We start from the raw sequence: 18,391 nt of genomic DNA, 5'->3' as shown, positions 1-18,391 counted from the left end.
GATTGAGCTGATCTAGAAAAAAAAAGAAAGAAGTCATTCCCTAAATTTTATCAATCAATTAATAAATTGTGGTTTATTAAATGGCATACTTTGTACCCAGCAGTGACGCTGCTGTCCTCTATGGTCTAGTTACTTGTGAAAAGGCATGGCACAAAGCAGATGCCATATAAATCCTATGAGATACTCCAGAACTATAGGCAGTCACTTAAAGAAAACAAGTAGTCAAAATTCATCAGAACCCTTAAGCAATAGAATACTTTTTTCCTCCAACAGTGAAATGATTATGTTATACCTTTAAAAGAGCACATAAAATAATGACCTAAAGGCCATGCTTTCAGAATGAAGTCTCTTTTTATCCAATACAAATAAAAACAACTTAATCTTGTTTTCTATTTTGCTATAGAAACAGAATGGAATGATGGAACATGGGTTGACATTTTTGTAATCCCAGGAGGGACAGACTCTCCAGCTACTTCTCACTGAAGGGCTAGTCACAATGGAACAGTCCTAGGTTTTTAGGTATCCCCTGAAGTCTAAAGACCTCCATGACTATCTTGAACCTAGAAAAGATTACTTCAGAGATAGATCATAGATTCCTTAGGCCTTCCTTCATTCCAAAGGTATTCCTGAGGTCTCAAAGAATTTTTTGGGGTAGCAACAAAATTAAATCTTCCTATCATATACTGAAGGGTCTACACAGAACCATGGATGGTTTCATTATTGTTTTAAAGAAAAGATATTTCTACCCTCATCATGAATATGAATGGAATATTATACAGGTTACATACGATCACTTAAGTAAATTTTCTACCACTGGACATAAAGCCTTATAAGCCTAGTAAATAAAATATTCAATAAGCAGTATTCAATACATTTAATATATTTGATAAGCAATATTGATTGTTGATTGAAAAATAAAGGCATAACTGATATGTGAAGAAAAGACCTGTATTTAAAAGTCACAATCAGTAAAGCTCTAGAGACCCTATAAAAAAATATGGATATATGTTGAGTCATGAAACTTAACTTGGGAAATTCCACAGGAATACAAACCACCACTGTCATTGCTAGTAGAAAGAACACAGGTCTTGAAGTGAATTCATATCTTACTTCTAATGCTTATGACCAGTGAGATCTGAGGCAAGTTTCTCCACTTTCCTGGGCCTCACTTTCCTGATCTGTAAAATTATTGGGCTAGATTTCTCTCTCTAGATATATGATCCTATTAATTCTGAATATAGCAATAGCCACAGTATCTCCCTACACCCCCTTAGGCAAGTAGGTGCAGTGGATCAATTATCAGACTTGGAGTTAGGAAGACCTGAGTTCAAATCAGGCCTACAGATATTTACAAGCTGTGTGACCCTGGTCAAGTCACTTTGCCTCTCTCTGTCTCCGCTTCCTCAACTATAAAAGGGGGATAATAATAGCACTTAGCTCCCAGGGTCAAATGAAATAATAATCGTAAAGTGCCTAGCAATAGAAAGTGCCATATAAATGCTAATCATTATCATTATCATCATCATCATCGATGGCTGGATCCTTGCCACATTCCTTTGGGATGAAAGGCAAGACTGGCAGGAATTGTGATTCCATTAGTATAGGTAACTCCTAGGTAAGGAACCTTGCCACCTTCTCTGCAACTTTGGGTTCTTAGAGACTGGCACTGAGAGCTGAAGGGACTTGCCCAGGGTAACCCAACCAGTAGGTGACAGAGACAGGACTTGAGCCCAGGTCCTCCCAGCTCTGAGACTGGCTCTTGCTCTTCTGCCCTGCTCTGCCTGCAGCATTAGCTAACACAAAATGAAACATGATCAGCATGCTCAATGAATCGTAATAGGGCATTAAGTAGTCAGTCTGCTAATAAACATTTATTAACTACTCACTATATGCTAGGCTCTTTGTTAAGTACTGGAAGGAGATAAAAGAAAGAGAATCTTTGCTCTTGGAAGGTACAGGAGAAAGGCAGGAGCATATCACATAGACTGTATTCTGTGAGCTGATGAGAGAGACAGAGATGAGAGAGAGAGAGAGAAAGAGAGAGGCAGAGACAGAGAGAGACAGAGAGACAGAAACAGAGAGAGACAGAGAGAGAGACAGACAGAGAGACAGAGAGACAGAGACAGAGAGACAGAGAGAGGGAGAGAGAGAGACAGAGAGAGAGACAGAGAGACAGAGAGAGACAGAGAGAGAGAGGGAGGGAGGAGGGAGGGAGACAGTGTATGAGAAAACACGTTTGGCCGCTGAAGAGGCTCACCACAATCCTAAAATCTTGGCATAGCTATATGATACTGTGATGAAATGCCCCCAGGATATATGAAATAGCTTCTGTTTGAACTCCAAAGTCCTTTCCCAGAGTAGTTCCTTCCTTCTTTGCCTATTGTTACGAGCTATTGCCTGACCTCTGTGAGAACACGGACTTGCCCCTGAATCTTGTGGTCATAGATTCAACTAAATAAATAAATTAAATAAATAAATAAATAAACTAGATAAATTCAACTCTCGATTCAACCAAGAGAAAATTGAAGCTAACGGGCTCTTCTTGGAGGAAAAATAAAACCAAGTAGGTACAAAATCATAGAATCATCAATTGTACAAACATGGAGACAACAGGATCATACATTTAGAGATGACAGAGACTTCAAAGATCACACAGTCCAGCCTCCTGATTTCATATCTTCAGCTTAATCTTATGTGAATCTCTAGATCTCCAGAACCATTTCTAATTCCAAGTTCACAACTATCTATACAGCTGTTTCATTGTGATCAGAAGCATCTTCAGTCACCATATTTAGGGCAGGCTCTTCTCTTACTTTGTGTTGAAATTGGCATTAAGACCATCCTAGGTCCCATTCATGTCATCCTTAATAGCTGCAATCATACAGATTCCATGCGCTTCCCCTTGCACAGGCTCTTTCCTCCAGAGCTCATAACTCACTTGCTTTTCAGAGTTTCAGACTTGAGACATCTCTCAGCTTCCCTCCAGCTTATTTCTGGGTGCCTTTTCTCTCAAAGTCATTTGTAGAATATAGAAGGGGAATGCTAGACATATTCTTCCACTTAGAAGAAGTGGAAGTGGAAGTAATTCCCTCTTTCCTAAGAGTATTAAAAATCATACATGTATCAGACTAAGCTTGTCATCTCTACCCACTTCCTCACATTGATGACCTGTGGATGAAATACACTTGAAAAAGCTGTCAGGGGTGGAGCCACGATGGCAGTGCAGAAAGACTTATATACTCTAGCTCTTCCCCACAGCCCATTTAAAAAATGACTCTCAACAAATTCTAGAGCAGCAGAAACCACAGAATGACAGAGTGACAGAGATTTCCAGCCCAGGGTGACCTGGAAGACCAAAAGGAAAGGTCTATCACATGGAGTGAGCCCAGCTTTGGCTGCATGGCACTGGGAGCAACAAGACCAGAACAGGCCTCAGGGGTGGAATCTCCAGCAGCAGTGGAGGTTCCCAGACCCCTTAACCCAAAAATGTCAAATAAAGCTTCAAAGGTCAGTGAGAGGGCTTTTCCAACTGGGCAAGAAGGGAGCAGGGTCCACCCCTACCCTCGGCCCTTTGGTGGCAGTGGCAGAGTGGTGGTGGCAGCTGCAGTGTCCATTTGAGGACCCCTCAGTCTAAAGTCCCTGGGGGAATAGAGCAGCTGATCTGAATCTCAGCCCTGAGCATGGTCCTGGAGTGAGGAGGAACACTGGGCTGACATGGCATAGCCGGAGGTGGTTGTGGAGAGGGAATTCTACTACTCACAGATTCTGGGCAGAAAAGTCTTTGGTTGCTCCCAGACCAGTGTGCAGGCCAGGAGAAGAGTGAACTCCTCTCCCTTGATTGGGCCACCTTGGAGGAACTGAGAACTTTCAAGTCCCCAGAGTATACCCTCCTCTTGACAAAGGACTCAAAAGTCAAGTAACTGACTGGGAAAATGCCCAAAAAAAGGCAAAAAAAGTAAGATTACAGAAGGTTATTTTCTTAGTGAACAGGTATTTTCTTACATCCTTTCTGATGAGGAAAAAGAATGTGTATTGTCAGAGGAAGTCAAAGTTTCTTCATCCAGTACCTCCAAAATAAATATGACACGGGCTCAGGCCATGGAAGAGCTTGAAAAGCAAGTCAACAGCTTGCTAAAAGAGACCCAAAAAAATGCTGAAGAAAATAACACCTTTAAAAATAGGCTAACTCAATTGGCAAAACAGGTCCAAAAAGCCAATGAGGAGAAGAATGCTTTAAAAAGCAGAATTAGCCAAATGGAAAAGGAAGTTCAAAAGCTCACTGAAGAAAATGGTTCTTTAAAAATGAGAATGGGGCAGATGGAAGCCAATGACTTTATGAGAAACCAAGAAATTACAAAACAAAACCAAAAGAATAAAAAAATAGAAGATAATGTGAAATATCTCACTGGAAAAACAACTGACTTGGGAAATAGATCCAGGAGAGACAATTTAAAAATTATAGGACTACCTGAACGCCATGATCAAAAAAAGAGCTTAGACATCATCTTTCATGAAATTATCAAGGAAAACTGCCCTGATATTTTAGAACCAGAGGGCAAAATAAATATTCAAAGAATCCACAGAGCACCTCCTGAAAGACACCCGAAAAGAGAAACTCCTAGGAATATTGTAGTCAAATTTAAGAGTTTCCAAGTCAAGGAGAAAATATTGCAAGCAGCTAGAAAGAAACAATTTGAGTATTGTGGAAATACAATCAGGCTAACACAGGATCTGGCAGCTTCTACGTTAAGGGATCGAAGGGCTTGAAATAGGATATTCCAGAAGTCAAAGGAACTGGGATTAAAACCAAGAATCACCTACCCAGCAAAACTGAGTATAATACTTCAGGGGGGAAAAATGGTCATTCAATGATATAGAGGACTTTCAAGCATTCTTGATGAAAAGACCAGAACTGAATAGAAAATTTGACTTTCAAACACAAGAATCAAGAGAAACATGAAAAGGTAAACAGGAAAGGGAAATCACAAAGGACTTTCTAAAGTTGAACTGTATACATTCCTACATGGAAAGATAATATTTGTAACTCTTGAGACTTTTCTCAGTATTTGGATACTTGGAGGAATTACACACACACACACACACACACACACACACACACACACACACACACAGAATACAGGTTGAGTTGAATAAGATGGAATGATATCTAAGAAAATAAAATTAAGGGGTGAGAGAGGAATATATTGGGAGAAGAAAGGGAGAAATGGAATGGGGCAAATTATCACTCATAAAAGAGGTAAGAAAAATCTTTTTCAATGGAGGAGAAAAGGGAGGAGGAAAGAGGGGAAAAAGTGAAGCTTACTCTCTTCACATTTGGCTTAAGGAGGGAATAATATGCTCACTCAATTTGGTATGAAAATCTATCTTACACTACAGGAAAGTAGGGGAGATGGGGACAAGTAGGGTGAGGGGGATGATAGAAGGAAGGGCAAATGGGAGAAGGGAGTAATTAGAAGTAAACACTTCTGGGGAGGGACAAGGTCAAATGAGACAATAGAATAAATGGGGGACAGGATAGGATGGAGGGAAATACAGTTAGTCTTACACAACATGACTATTATGGAAGTCTTTTGCAAAACTACACATATATAACCTATATGAATTGCTTGCCTTCTCAATGGGGATGGAAGAGAAGTTGGAATTCAAAGTATTAGAAACGAATGTTGAGAATTGTTTTTGCATACAACTGGAAAACAAGAAATACAGGTAATGGGGTATAGATTTGCCCTATAAAAAAAGAGAGAAGATGGGGATAAGGGAAGGGTGGGGTGTGATAGAGGAGAGGGCATATTGAGGGAAGGAGTAATCAGAATGCAATGTGTTATGAGGGGGGAGGGGAGAGATGGGGAGAAAATTTGGAACTCAAAATTTTGTGGAAATGAATGTCGAAAACTAAAAATAAATAAATAAACATAAAAAAGAAAAAAAAGAAAAATTGTCTTTTCTCAGAATTGTATTGGGTACTTTTACAATATCCTAAATATTAAAAAGTGCTAGGTGCCAATGTACAGGTTCAAAGTGTTGAGGGTCCTTAAATATATTGTGGTGGTTATACAGGGCCAGCTAGGTGGTGCAGTGGATAGAGCACTGGGCTTAGAATCAGGAAGACTCATCTTCATGAGTTCAAATCTACCCGCAGACACTTACTAGCTGTGTGACCCTTGGCAAATGGCAACCCTATTTACCTTAGTTCCCCATCTGTAAAATGGGCTAGAGCAAACCACTTCAGTATTTCTGCCAAGAAAATCCCAAATGGTGTCATAAAGAGTTGGATGTGACTGGAATGACTCACCAACAATGGTTATAGAGCACCTCTGCCTGTGAACCAGGTTAACCTCCTGCCTGCATACAACAAACTATATTCAGTTTTGAAAATAGCAAAGAAAAGAGCCATACAAAGTAGTTAGTCAGCCAAGAAACATTTATTAAGCATTTAGTATGTTCTGGACACTGTACTAAGCAATGCATCAGAGAATTAGAGTTAGTATGATTGGTCAGTCACATCAGAATTATTACTATTGTATCTGAGTCATCCATCATCACTAATGGAGCAAAGCAGCATGAGGATAAGTTTGATTTTATTTCACTTAAAATGTAATTGATGACATAGTAAGGGAACTGGAAACTGGTTTCAGAATTTACCTCTGCCCATTTGGGAAATTTCTAGTCACATGTCCTATATGATTATTGAAATTCTGAACCACACCTATAACCATGGACTTCTACACACAATAAGTACAATTGAAGCAATTACTTTCTACATTATGACCTTGGACCAGTCATTTTACCTCCTCTAGGGTCTCAATTTTCTCATTTGTAAAATGAAAGTGTTGGACTAGATAACCTCTAAGGTCTCTTCCAGACCTAAATCTATAATCCTCTGATCTCAACACCAGGCAAATTTGCGCACTAATTGTTGTAGAGTCATGTTTGACTCTTTGTGACCCCATTTGGGATTTTCTTGGTAAAGATATTGGAGTCATTTGCCATTTCCTTCTCCAGCTCATTTTACAGATAACAAAATTGAGGCAAATAAGGTTAAGTGACTTGCCCAGGTCACATAGGTAGTATGTACCTGAGGCCAGATTTCAGTTCAGGTAGATGAGTCTTCCTGACTGACTCCAGGGCCAGCACTCTATCCACTACACTATCAAGCTATGGCAGAAAACCTTTACCCACTGCCAAAAACTGTCATTGGGCATTGACAGTTACGGTGGCAAGCATCAGGATTGCTTGGCTATTATCTTCACTTCAGAAATTTAGCTATTCAAGGCCAGCCTTCAAGAGGTAGCCCATTTCCTTCCAGGATCTTTAAAAGCAATTAGACCAAGTCTCACCACTGGAGACCACAGTTATGGTCTTCTGATGTGAACATCTAGTCTTCCCATTGCTTTATTTTCTGTCCTTGCATTTCATTTGCTGTTTGCATTCCTAGATTCTTGTGTTAGCATTGAAATCTTTGCTACTTGAGTTTCAGTTCTCCTATCCTGAGCTCAGTTTCTCTGATCAACTCTTGGTTGTAATCTTTAACTACTCCAAGTGTTGACTGAAGATGTTCAGTATCATGAAAGGGTCTAGAGTCCAAATCAAAGCAGCCATTATCTGCTCCTGAGACAGACGTCAAGAGGGAGGAGTTTAAGATTAGAGATGAGAGAAAGACAAGCATCTACCTGAGGAGCACAGCTTGTCCCTAGATAGAAGAGCAGAAACTCAAGGAGAAAGAACTTCAGTGCCAGATAAAACTATGCTAGGACAAACACCAACTTAAGCAGTGGGGAAACAAATAGAGTGGTCACAAGTCTGGTTCTGTAGACTTGAAGTACAGGCACCCCCATTCACCAGATGTCAAGGCATCCTAATTAAAGGCAAGGCACCAAAGAGGAAACAAGAAGTCCTTTGAGGCTGACATTGCTAATCTACATCCTATGATGTCAGAGTGACAAGCCAAATGTTGTCATTCAGTCTTACTACATTGGTAGAGTTTTATACAACGTTGATGAAGGGGTAGAAAATGGATTTAGAAGGACCAGTGTGCCCTTTGGGAGACTGGGACTTGCATGTGATGCCACTGCAACGTTATACTCCAAATGAAAGAACTAAGAGAAGATAGTCTACAATTGTCTTTATTGTTGTAAAGCCACCACCTACTTCAGATGTTACACTTAGTTTCTCTATCCATTTCATGAGCATAATCTTTATGCCATAATCAATAGAGATTAATTAGGGTTTGGACCTCTTGTCCTCTCAACCAGTAGGCCCTCGGTTGTCAAATACAGCTGATACTCCTAAATACTGTGTACATGAGGCAGGCCTGAAGAGCAAACTACCCTCCCAGAAACCAAGTAAATAAAGCCTAAGTCTCCTGCTCACAAAGCCAACAAAATCCCTTCCTCCAATTGTTTCATGAGCATATTCAAGGAATAGGAGGACACTGAAACAATTCCTTTCATTCTAAGCACACGTTGTCTACATGCTCATTTCAGCCAGCTTCAGGACAACTAGAGAAATTTCCACTGTGGCTTCTTATATTGTCACATTTTCACATTCCCTATTTGTTACTGTGTACCATATCCTTCAACTCCTCCTAAGGAGAGGTGTATTTTCCAGTTCTCTCTATCTTTGTCTGTGTGTGTATGTGTGTGTGTGTGTGTGTGTGTGTGTGTGTGCTTCTCTCTCTCTGTCTCTCTTTTCTCTCTCTCTTTCTCTCATAATATAGGTCAATCTGGATCTCTTGAGTCTTGACTATTAAAAAGGATGGAACCAGGGAGGGAGTTATGGGAAGAGAGCAAGTCACATCTTTCTTCCTAGTGAATATGCCTCTTTTCTTTTCTAGTAGTCTTGCTCAGACTCAATGTGGAGCTTCTGGCATTGCACTGGGACCTCAAATGTATTTCCTGGCTGTCCCCACAACCACCATGCAGCCCTCATTCTTTGGTTGGGAATCTCAATAGAGCCCCCTAGTTAGCCTATGCCAGTCACTCCCTTCTCTGGTCTATCCTTCATACCACTGTTGGATTAGCTTCCTGGAGTATAGCTCTGGTCATGTCCTCACACTTAAGGATCTTTACTAGCTCCCCATTTTCTACTGCATTAATCCTAGACTCGTCAACCTGGAATCCAAATCTCTTTGCATATGTTTCTAATCTATTTTTCCAGCCTTATTTTAAACTTTTACAAACACTAAGTTGATTCTTCATTCAATCTATGATCTCATCAATGTGGGTACTCCCTCTAAGAGAACAGACAGCAATTCATCCACACCTTTTCATTCTGTGTGGCTGTTGTGCATGCTCCCTTCTAAATCTTCCATATGGGGACCACCTGATATGATAAAGGTCTTATATTTTTCTTTTAACATTCCCTGGATGCCAGCAACACTTGAGTCATTCATCTACTATCCCTTGAGCTTGCCATATGACCTTTTCACCTCCTTTTCTGATCATGCAAATCTCAGAAAATATATTTTCTGCTACTTCTTAGGTGAAAGTCACTATTGATCACATGCTGAAGCCTATTTTTACAGCCACCATATGGTTTTGTTCTTGCTGAGTCACCTGTAATTTCTCACTCTGGAGATCTTGGTGCCCCTTAACTTACAGTGGTATAGCAAGAATATTAGGACAGCTAGTTGGATAGCATGCCAGGACTGAGTTCAAATCCAACCTTAGACACTAGTTCTGTGACCATGGACAAGTCACAAACCTGTTTGCCTCAGTTTCCTCATATGTAAAATAAGTTGGAGAAAGGAAATGGCAAACCACTCCAATATCTTTGCCAAGAAAACTCCAAAAGGGGGTCACAAAAAGTTGGACACAACTGAAAATGACTGAACACCAACAGCTAGAATATTGGTGTCAAAAGGATAAGGTTTTCAAATATCAGCTTGGAATCATTAAAAGTACTATGTGATCTCTCACTATTGTCCCTACGTATATTTTACATGTATGTCATACTTTATTGTAAAAACAACAAAACCCATATCTTTGTTTTTATTATTTTCTCCACTTGAGATGCCCTCTCCCTATCCTTCTACCTGTTGAAATTTTACTCATCCTTCAATACGAAGTTCAAATATTACCTCTCTCATGAAGCCTTCTATGATCCTCTCTGCTCACTGTTTAAGTGCTCTCTCTCTCTCTCTATGTCTCTCTCTCTCTGTCAGTCTCTCTCTGTCTCTGTCTCTCTCCACTTAATGTATGCCTTTATTATAGTATTGATAAGTATTTTTTGTCCAGCTGGTATTTGCATGCCTGTCTTCTCCCCTGCACCAGACTGCAAGCTCTTGCTGTTCTGTGGGGCTCCTTTCTGCTTTGTGCCTAACTGAGGCCAGAGGAACGCCACTATTTTCAAGGTATGAGCTATCCTTTCTCCAGAGAATGGCTGTGGATTGAGTGAGTTGAGCGCAAGAATGGAAGTCTTGAATAATCTATCATCATCCTTGTTATCATCAACATCATCATGAATAGCATTAGCAAATGACTAAAAAATCTTGTGTGGGCTGGCATCTTAGTCACTCATTAGTGCCACCAATAGTTTGTGGCAATTTTTATGAAGCAACTCACTCATATATCTATGCTCATCCTTTTTCTTTTCTTAAATGAGGGTAATAATACTTTGTTTTTATATACACATGTGTAGGTTACTAAGAAAATGAACAAAACATGCTCTAAGGTCTATGAATTTAGGGCTAGGTAAGGATCAAAACTATTATTACTTTTGATTTAATTATTTTGTCCCGCGGTCATTCCCTAATTGTTTGGAGTTGCATTCAAGGCTAAAAAATTCATTTCCTCAGCCTTATTTTTTCTGGATATTATTCAAGTAACCAAGTATTCATTCAAGAGTACAAAAAGCCATATGTATATTAATTCATCTGCCAAGCCCAAATTTAGGAGTTTAACATATATATGGCATATGGTAAGCTAAACTGAGCTAAAACCACTGCAGCAACGAAAGTTGTCCCTACCCCCCAGTGTAAAGGAACACATACTTATTAAGCACCTTCTATGTGCCAGGCAACATACTAAAAGCTTTACAAACTTTATGTCATTTGACTGTACAGGGGAAAGAGCTCATACTGTGGAACTGAAGGTCATCATTTAAATTCTACTTCTGATGCTTACTGAGGGTGTGTGTGTGTGTGTGTGTGTGTGAGAGAGAGAGAGAGAGAGAGAGAGAGAGAGAGAGAGAGAGAGAGAGAGAGAGAGAGAGAGAGAGAGAGGGAGAGGGAGAGGGAGAGGGAGAGGGAGAGGGAGGGAGAGAGAGTTAGGACAAGTCACTTAACTTCACTGATCCCAGTTTTGTAGGTGAGAGAAGGGAAAAGGAGGAGACTTGGAAGGGAGACTGGATGGTCTTTGAGATCCACTCTCAATTTATTATGCTATGATTCTTTCAAAGGAGGTACTAAATGATGTAGAGGGAAGCATATCAAGCTAACTAAATGCCATCCTACCCATAAGAATCTTGACAGAAGCTAAAGTCGCTGTTCTTTGCCGTTTCCCACTCCAAAAGGATGCTAACCTCCTAACCATTCAGCATTTGCTTATGTAAAGTAAATGCCAATTTTAGTGGTGTGATACTTTACCCTACAACATGTTCTACATATGTAGGTGTTTTCTTAGTAGACAAAAGAAGTGAGCAACCCTGGTGGTTCCCTTTAAACAAATAGCAATTTCTCAAGGGTGAACATTGACCATGCTTCCAATTCAGGGAATAAAATCCCATTACGGACAGAAATCCTTTACCATTAAATACCTTATAAAAAATATTGAGTGCATGCCACTGTGAAGAAAATCCTAGAGAGGCAAAGTAGTTTCTTGGAAAGAGACCTAGACCAGGACTGAAGAGTTTTGGGTTCAAGGTCCAGCTCTGTCACTATTTAGCTTGGTAGTCCTTGGGTACATCCCTTCCTTTTCAGGTGGGGCTGAATTTCCTCATTTGTAAAACCATGGGGTTGGACTAAGTGATCTCCAAGGTCCTCGACAGCACCGACATTCGATGATTCTATCTTATACTAAAGCAAATCCCACTGTAATTCAAAACCTCAACTCCCTCAGATATGCCCGAAAATCTTACTTGAAATAGGGGATACTTACCTCCTCTGAGCAGGGTCATCACTTAGTATAAACAACTCCCCCCCGCCCCACTCTCTTCATTTAATGCACGTTTCAAAAAAAAAAACCCAAACCCAAACCCTCATGCACAAAGTTTCACTCATGCATCATTTAATTTTTTAATTATACACTTTAATTCTTAATTAGGCACCTGAAGCAACCGACTAAATGTGTGTTAACCTGCTTTTGAGCAACAGAAGTGTAATTAACTGCCGGAAAAGCAGTCTTTAATTTAGCTTTCACAGGAAAAAGCAAAGACCAGATCAACTCATGTTTGCAATTCACATGAAGAAATATAAAAAACAGCTTCTGTCACGTTTATCCAAAGCTGGAAAGATCGCCTCGCTTTACTAAGCAGTGCCCATTATTTAAGCTAACAGACGTTTTTACATCAAAGCCAAGCCCGGTATTTTTAAGGCGACAAATTCCTTTTCTTCTCCAGCCCGATGCGGTTCACGGGGTTCATTTTCTATGCTCTGGGCTAAAGACTCACCAGGGCTCACTACCATCCCCGGCTTGGGAAGCTGGAAATACAGTGCGGGCAAAATATTCCTCAATGCCCCCTTTGTCCCCCACACCCCACTCAGATCCTGAGGGTCTGAATCTCCCTTGAAAGGCGACGCTTTGGAGTTCCTTCTCTTTGTAAATATTTATGAGCTGCCGAGCTTGAGTTTTCTAAACCCGTTTGATGTCAAAGAATCAAACCAAAAAAGTTATCAAAATGTCAGTGCTTCCTCCTCCCACGAACTAGCAGAGGAAGAAGGTAACTAGAACCGTCTCCGCATCTGCATCTGCGACTTCCCCACGAATGTGGCACTTTCTGTCATCCCAACATACCTTTACGCTCAAATAGTTATCACCTCGGGTCTTGGGAGCAGGGGCTCTGGGATTCATGTTGGCACTGCCTTTGTTCCAATCTCAGTGTCAACAATGTTTCCATAAAATCCACTTTGTCAAGAGAGCCCACACTGTGCAGAAGTCCCCGGTACCCTGAAAAATTTCATCTGACACTGCCCGGCTGCCCTCATAGCTCTCCGCTTTAGCCTGAACTCTGTCCCGCGCTACATTTCTTAGGGCAGAAGTCCCAGGCTGCACTTAGAAAAAGTTGCCCACTTGTTAGACCGTGAGAAAACGAGAGCTCCCTCCTCCTGAGCCTCACCGGCTAAAGGCTCTCAGGCTGCTTCATTATGCAGGCTGATGTAACTTCCTCCATCGGCTCAGAACTGAGACCTTCCCGCTCAACCACCAAACAAAGCTATTCTCACTGCCCCTCAGGGAGCCGAGGGTTCTCCGTCTCTCATTTGACGCCGGGATGGGGGAAATAAAAATAGAGCAAAGTTCTTTCCAAGATGAAATTACAATCTCCTTTACATATCAAAGGACAATTGCTCCAAAAGTTGGCTTAGCACATTAGTAGATTTGCAATAGCCCTGATATGCTGATTATAGGGATCCAGCAGACAATGAGGAATGATGCCTTTGGTAACATGAGAACAGCTACCGTTGAATATAGATTCCTTAGCCTGAGTTTAAGGAGCACCTGTAGTTTAGGGAGCTTTGAAATTTACAGTGAAAGGTACAGCAGATTCCCCTTCTCTGTTTAGATTTGAAAGACTGTTCCTACATAAAAAGGTAGAAAACCCCCATAAGAATCAGAATTTAAGAATTTCAGTCAAAAAAGACCCTGGAGACCATTTAATCAAACTATCCTATGCATGAATAAGAAGTTCATTCTTCTTCAACTGAAAAATAAGGGGATTGGACCAGATGCCCTCTGAGGTTCCTCCCTGACTGCACTAAAACTATAACCCTATGATCCTGTTACAACAAACCTCCAAAGTAGTCACTCAACTTTTTCTGGATGACCTCCAATTAGAGACAACTCATGGCCTCCCAATGCAGCCCCAAGCCTTCCAAAACAAGCTTTCTAAATAATGGAAATTCATTTCAACAAACAAGAAGAGCCTCTTTGGTTAGATGTACTGAGCTCAGAAGAGGTGGGTATCATGGGGCATACAAAGCAGATGCCTTAGGATTCCAAACTACGGAATTTATACTTTATTTAGTTGGTAATGAGAGCAACTGGAGATTCTGAGAAGAGGGGGAGCAACGCATTAAAACTATTACCCTAGAAACTAGGTAAAGGATTTAGAGTGAAGAAATTGGAGGCAGAATTAGGAAACTTATGCTTCTTTCAGGTGAGAGTTAATTGATGCCTGAACTCGGGTGATTGGTTGTGTGAATGGAGAAAAAGGAATGAATGGAAGAGATACTATATAGTTGTAGCGATTTTTAAAAAAGAAAATTAAGATTAAAATTTTTAATCTGTATGAATTTTTGCTTCTTTATCCCGTTAGGCTCCAGATAGCTCAACAATAATCTTAATACATGAAGATTTGGACTGAACCTGATTTTTGTTGTTCAGTCAATTTTCAGTCACGTCCAACTCTTTCTTCTCCTTCTCCTCCTCCTTCTTTTTTCTTTTTTCTTCTTTTTCTTGTTGCAAGGCATTTACGATTAAGTAGCTTGCCCAGGGCCCATCTGTCTGAAGTATAATTTGAACTCAGGTCCTCCTTACTCTAGGTTTAGTGCTCTAACTACACCATCTAGCTGCCCCCCAACTCTTCCAAAGAACAGTGCTGGAATGGTTTGCCATTTCCTTCGCCAGCTCACTTAAGAGGAGGACTCTGAGGCAAATAATATTAAGTGACTTGCCCAGAGTGACAAAGTACACATTTGAACTCAGGTCTTCCTGACTCCAGGCTCTGTAGTATATCTATTGCACCCCTAGCTGCCCTTACTCAATCTTAGAGTTCTAGTTTTGAGCCAAAATGGATTCACTGAATTCATTTTCTTGTCTCTCTGCAATGCCTGAAATCTCCCTTCTGTACATTATAGAAAATCTGTGCCATCTCCCTTCTTCACTGGGAAGTGGAGACATGAGAAAACAGAATGGGGTTTGCCTGGGTTTAGGTAGTATAGTTTATGCTGAACTTTTCCCTTTGAAAAAACACAAAACTGTTTTCTATACATATGTGCTGTTGTATTTCATCCTTGTAATATACACAAGAGCTCAGAGTAGTTAAATGGCTTGCCTGAGGCCATAATTCATGGCAGAACTGGGTTTAAGATCCAGGTGTCCTATCTTCCAGCCCAGAGCTGTTTCCAGTAGGCCACCCATCTCACTGGATCAAAGAAACATGAGTTCTGGCTCCTCCTTCTCTGTAACCTGCATAATTATGGGTAATATTAATTTAGCACACACATTTTGAAGTCTTGGTAATTTAAAAGAAGAATGTATATGAGAAGACAACTCCTTTTTCCAACCTTGCAGAAGTGGGGGATCATGGGTGTAGGATACTACCCTCACAGACTTTTTATTTCTCTATTTTTTCAGACCTTCCCTGTGCCCCCTTCTTCATACTTTACTATAAAGGATAACTCTCTGAGATGGAATATGGGGGAGCATGTAATGGAAAATTTTTAAAAAAAGAACAGTGGTAGATCACAAGTTTTGGATAAAATCACCTTCATATATGGATTGGGCAGGAACGAGTTCTTTTTCTCCTCCTGCTACTGAAATTCTATATCCACATATGAACCCTGCTTAAATATTCTATATATCCCTGTCCTGTCTTCCTATCTTCCCCATACCTTCTTGGCTTTCTAAAACTTCCCAGTTCCCAACACATGATTCTGCTACCCTCCCTCACTCCATGTCTCTCTCACAGGGTGGTGGCAGCCCCTTTGTCTCCACTGTGGTTTCTCATTATGGATGTGAGTATGAAAATATAAATATGTAGACTGCAGGTGCAGATTTGGATTGGAAATTCATGAATACAGATGAGATGTGGATAATGAAAAGTAAACACACACACTTCTGGTTGTTGCCATGTGTTTGTTTGGCTAACCTCATAACAGTAATTAGGGTCTGAATAATTACCCTCAGTTCAAGTCCCATTTCCTCAACAAAACATTCTGTAGGACCACCTTATCTATAGTGTTCTCCTCCTCCTCTGAACTCTGGTGGTACTTAACTTTATATGTCACTCATCTGTCATAAAACATATAAAATCTTGTATTAGTAAATTTGTTTTTTCCCCGAACTAAACTTTTGAACCCTCGACAGCAGAGACCATGCCTCATTTTTCTGACTCCTCCTTCTGCATTGAAGACTGGTTTTCTTTTTGTGCTGTTATGCCCAGTGCCTAGCATAGTGCCTTGAGTCTACTTGGTACTTATTAATACTTATTGAATTCATTTAAACAGAGAGAACTAATAATAATGTCCTGCATATTCTGTAATAGGTGCTCTATCAACATCTCTTGATTTAGTACGTGACTCCAGAGAATAAAAAGGGAAAAATGTGGAGTTAACTGGGGTTGAGTTTTGTCTGCTCTGCCCAAGGTCAGGGGACACTAGTGTCTGGCTCAGGACAAGGTTGTTTTGTCCACATTCCCTGGAGATTGGGTTTCCATCATCTGCTCTCAGGGGTGGGTGGTCCTGGGGAAAGAGTGTTCTTGTGTGGTCCCCTGGCATGTCACTAGTCTGTGATGAGCCTTGGCTCACAGACTCTTGTTGGAACAGAGTGATCATAGAGCCCACCTCTAATGTTAGTAGCAGCAAACAGAGTGGGGGAGCCAAGTAACTGGTGAAAGCATCCTTGGAAGAAAGAGTTAAAAACTGTATGATTCCAGCTTTACAATCAAAGCAGGGATCCACCTTTACCATAGGGGGCCAGATGCTATGGAAATGGCCTAAAACATCTATAGATTTCCCAATTCTATTCCTCCGTTAAGAAAGATTTTACCTTTGTTTTTTGAGGGAAGAAAGTCTTGGGAACTCTCACTATCATCTAGTGTCAGACTATCACCAGGTGTTCCTATCTAGAGATAGGGATAGGGTATGGCTCTGTGATTTCGTTGGTATATGGTGTTCCTGATGAAGAACTTTGTCTACCAATGTAGGCCAGCTCTTCTCTGCAACTTAGACTCTTAGACAGGTGACCTTGAGACCTGAGGGTCACTCAGACCATATATATCCACAATAGGCTTTGAACTCAGTACTTCCTACTCAATATAAGATGTCCTGGCACTTTAAGTTCCAGGGGCTAACAGCAAATATATAACAAGCATCGGGCCTCTTACATTGCCCTCAGTCCTATGTAAGTCTGTTAACTTCTTTAAAATATGTGACCAACTGAAAAGTTCTCTCCATGTACTTTTATGATGTTCTTTAAAATCTCAAGAGATTGATGGATTTTAAAGAATTCAAGATATACCCAGAAAAGACAGCAGCAGAGTAAACTTTCTTTCCTTGTTCATTTGATATAAATAGGAACAATGGTCCTTTGATTTTTTTCAGAGATGTACTGTATTCAGTGTTTATTATGGGTTATCTTACAAACCACGTTTTTGGGGTTTGGGGGAAAACAGATGTTTGCAACTTAGAATAAACCCTTGACAGTAAGGTGTTATTCTCACAATACTGACTGGTCAGTAACTCCAGTCCTGCTCCAAGATTAGAAAGGGATTTTCTTTGTTAACCTTTGGGTCATGTTGGCTCTGTGTTTCTACTCTAAGAATGAAATTAGTTCCTTAGGGAAGGAGGAATGTTCAAAATAGCAGTGTCTTCCTAGTCTTAGAAAGAAATTTCCCAAGTTTATCAACATAAAGCAAATAGTCACATAAAGCTGTGAGATGAAAGGACTTTATGCCAAGATGAGAAAGTGGGTCACTATTACTATGTGTTGTCTAAACACTTCAATCGTCCTCATTGAAGACAGAATTTGGGCCCCTTGAAAGAAACACAAGTCAACTCTATTCCCTATATTTATTTTCAGTCCTAATTTTTGAAAAGAATTTGAATTCTGTTGTTACTCTGACCCAGTTAAATCTCACTGGGAATAGGATGGCCAGTTTTAGACACTACATTTTATAAACAGAGGAGGGCCACCAAGGGATGAGGGGACTCAAAACTATTTGATATGAGGATGGGTTTAAGAAGTTTAGCCTATGGAAAAGAGAAGAGAAGGCTTGGGGAAACATGATAAGAGTCTTTAACTATTTAACTATTAAAGTCTTTAACTATTTGAAGGATTGTGATGAGGAACAGGGATCAGACTTATCCTTTGTGGCCCTAGGGGACCACTAGGTCCAATTTTAGGTACAAAACTAGGTCCAATAGGTAAAAGTTCTAGGGTGACAGATTTGGGCTCAACATAAGGGAAAATTTCCTTATAATTAAGAGTTCTCCAAA

The 18,391-nt window shown here is 40.4% G+C and overlaps 1 protein-coding gene across 4 annotated transcripts in view; it reads right to left on the bottom strand.

Moving 5' to 3' along the window:
• PLEKHG4B (pleckstrin homology and RhoGEF domain containing G4B) overlaps positions 1 to 18,391 on the bottom strand; it is a 323,118-nt gene that overhangs the window by 191,473 nt on the left and 113,254 nt on the right. For 3 of the 4 annotated variants that reach the window (XM_072605290.1, XM_072605292.1, XM_072605291.1), the window contains exon 1: positions 12,972 to 13,365. The exons of the other annotated variant lie outside the window; for it this stretch is intronic. In XM_072605290.1, the coding sequence (XP_072461391.1) occupies positions 12,972 to 13,028 (57 nt within the window). In that variant the 5' untranslated portion in view covers positions 13,029 to 13,365. Of the gene's footprint in view, positions 1 to 12,971; positions 13,366 to 18,391 lie in introns of those variants that run through there. 4 annotated transcript variants of the gene reach the window in all.

Source organism: Notamacropus eugenii, chromosome 4 (genome assembly GCF_028372415.1).
Source record: "Notamacropus eugenii isolate mMacEug1 chromosome 4, mMacEug1.pri_v2, whole genome shotgun sequence".
Classification (NCBI taxonomy): domain Eukaryota; kingdom Metazoa; phylum Chordata; class Mammalia; order Diprotodontia; family Macropodidae; genus Notamacropus; species Notamacropus eugenii.
The sequence above is the reverse complement of the archived record's forward strand: the minus strand, read 5'-3'. Positions and strand labels throughout refer to the sequence as shown.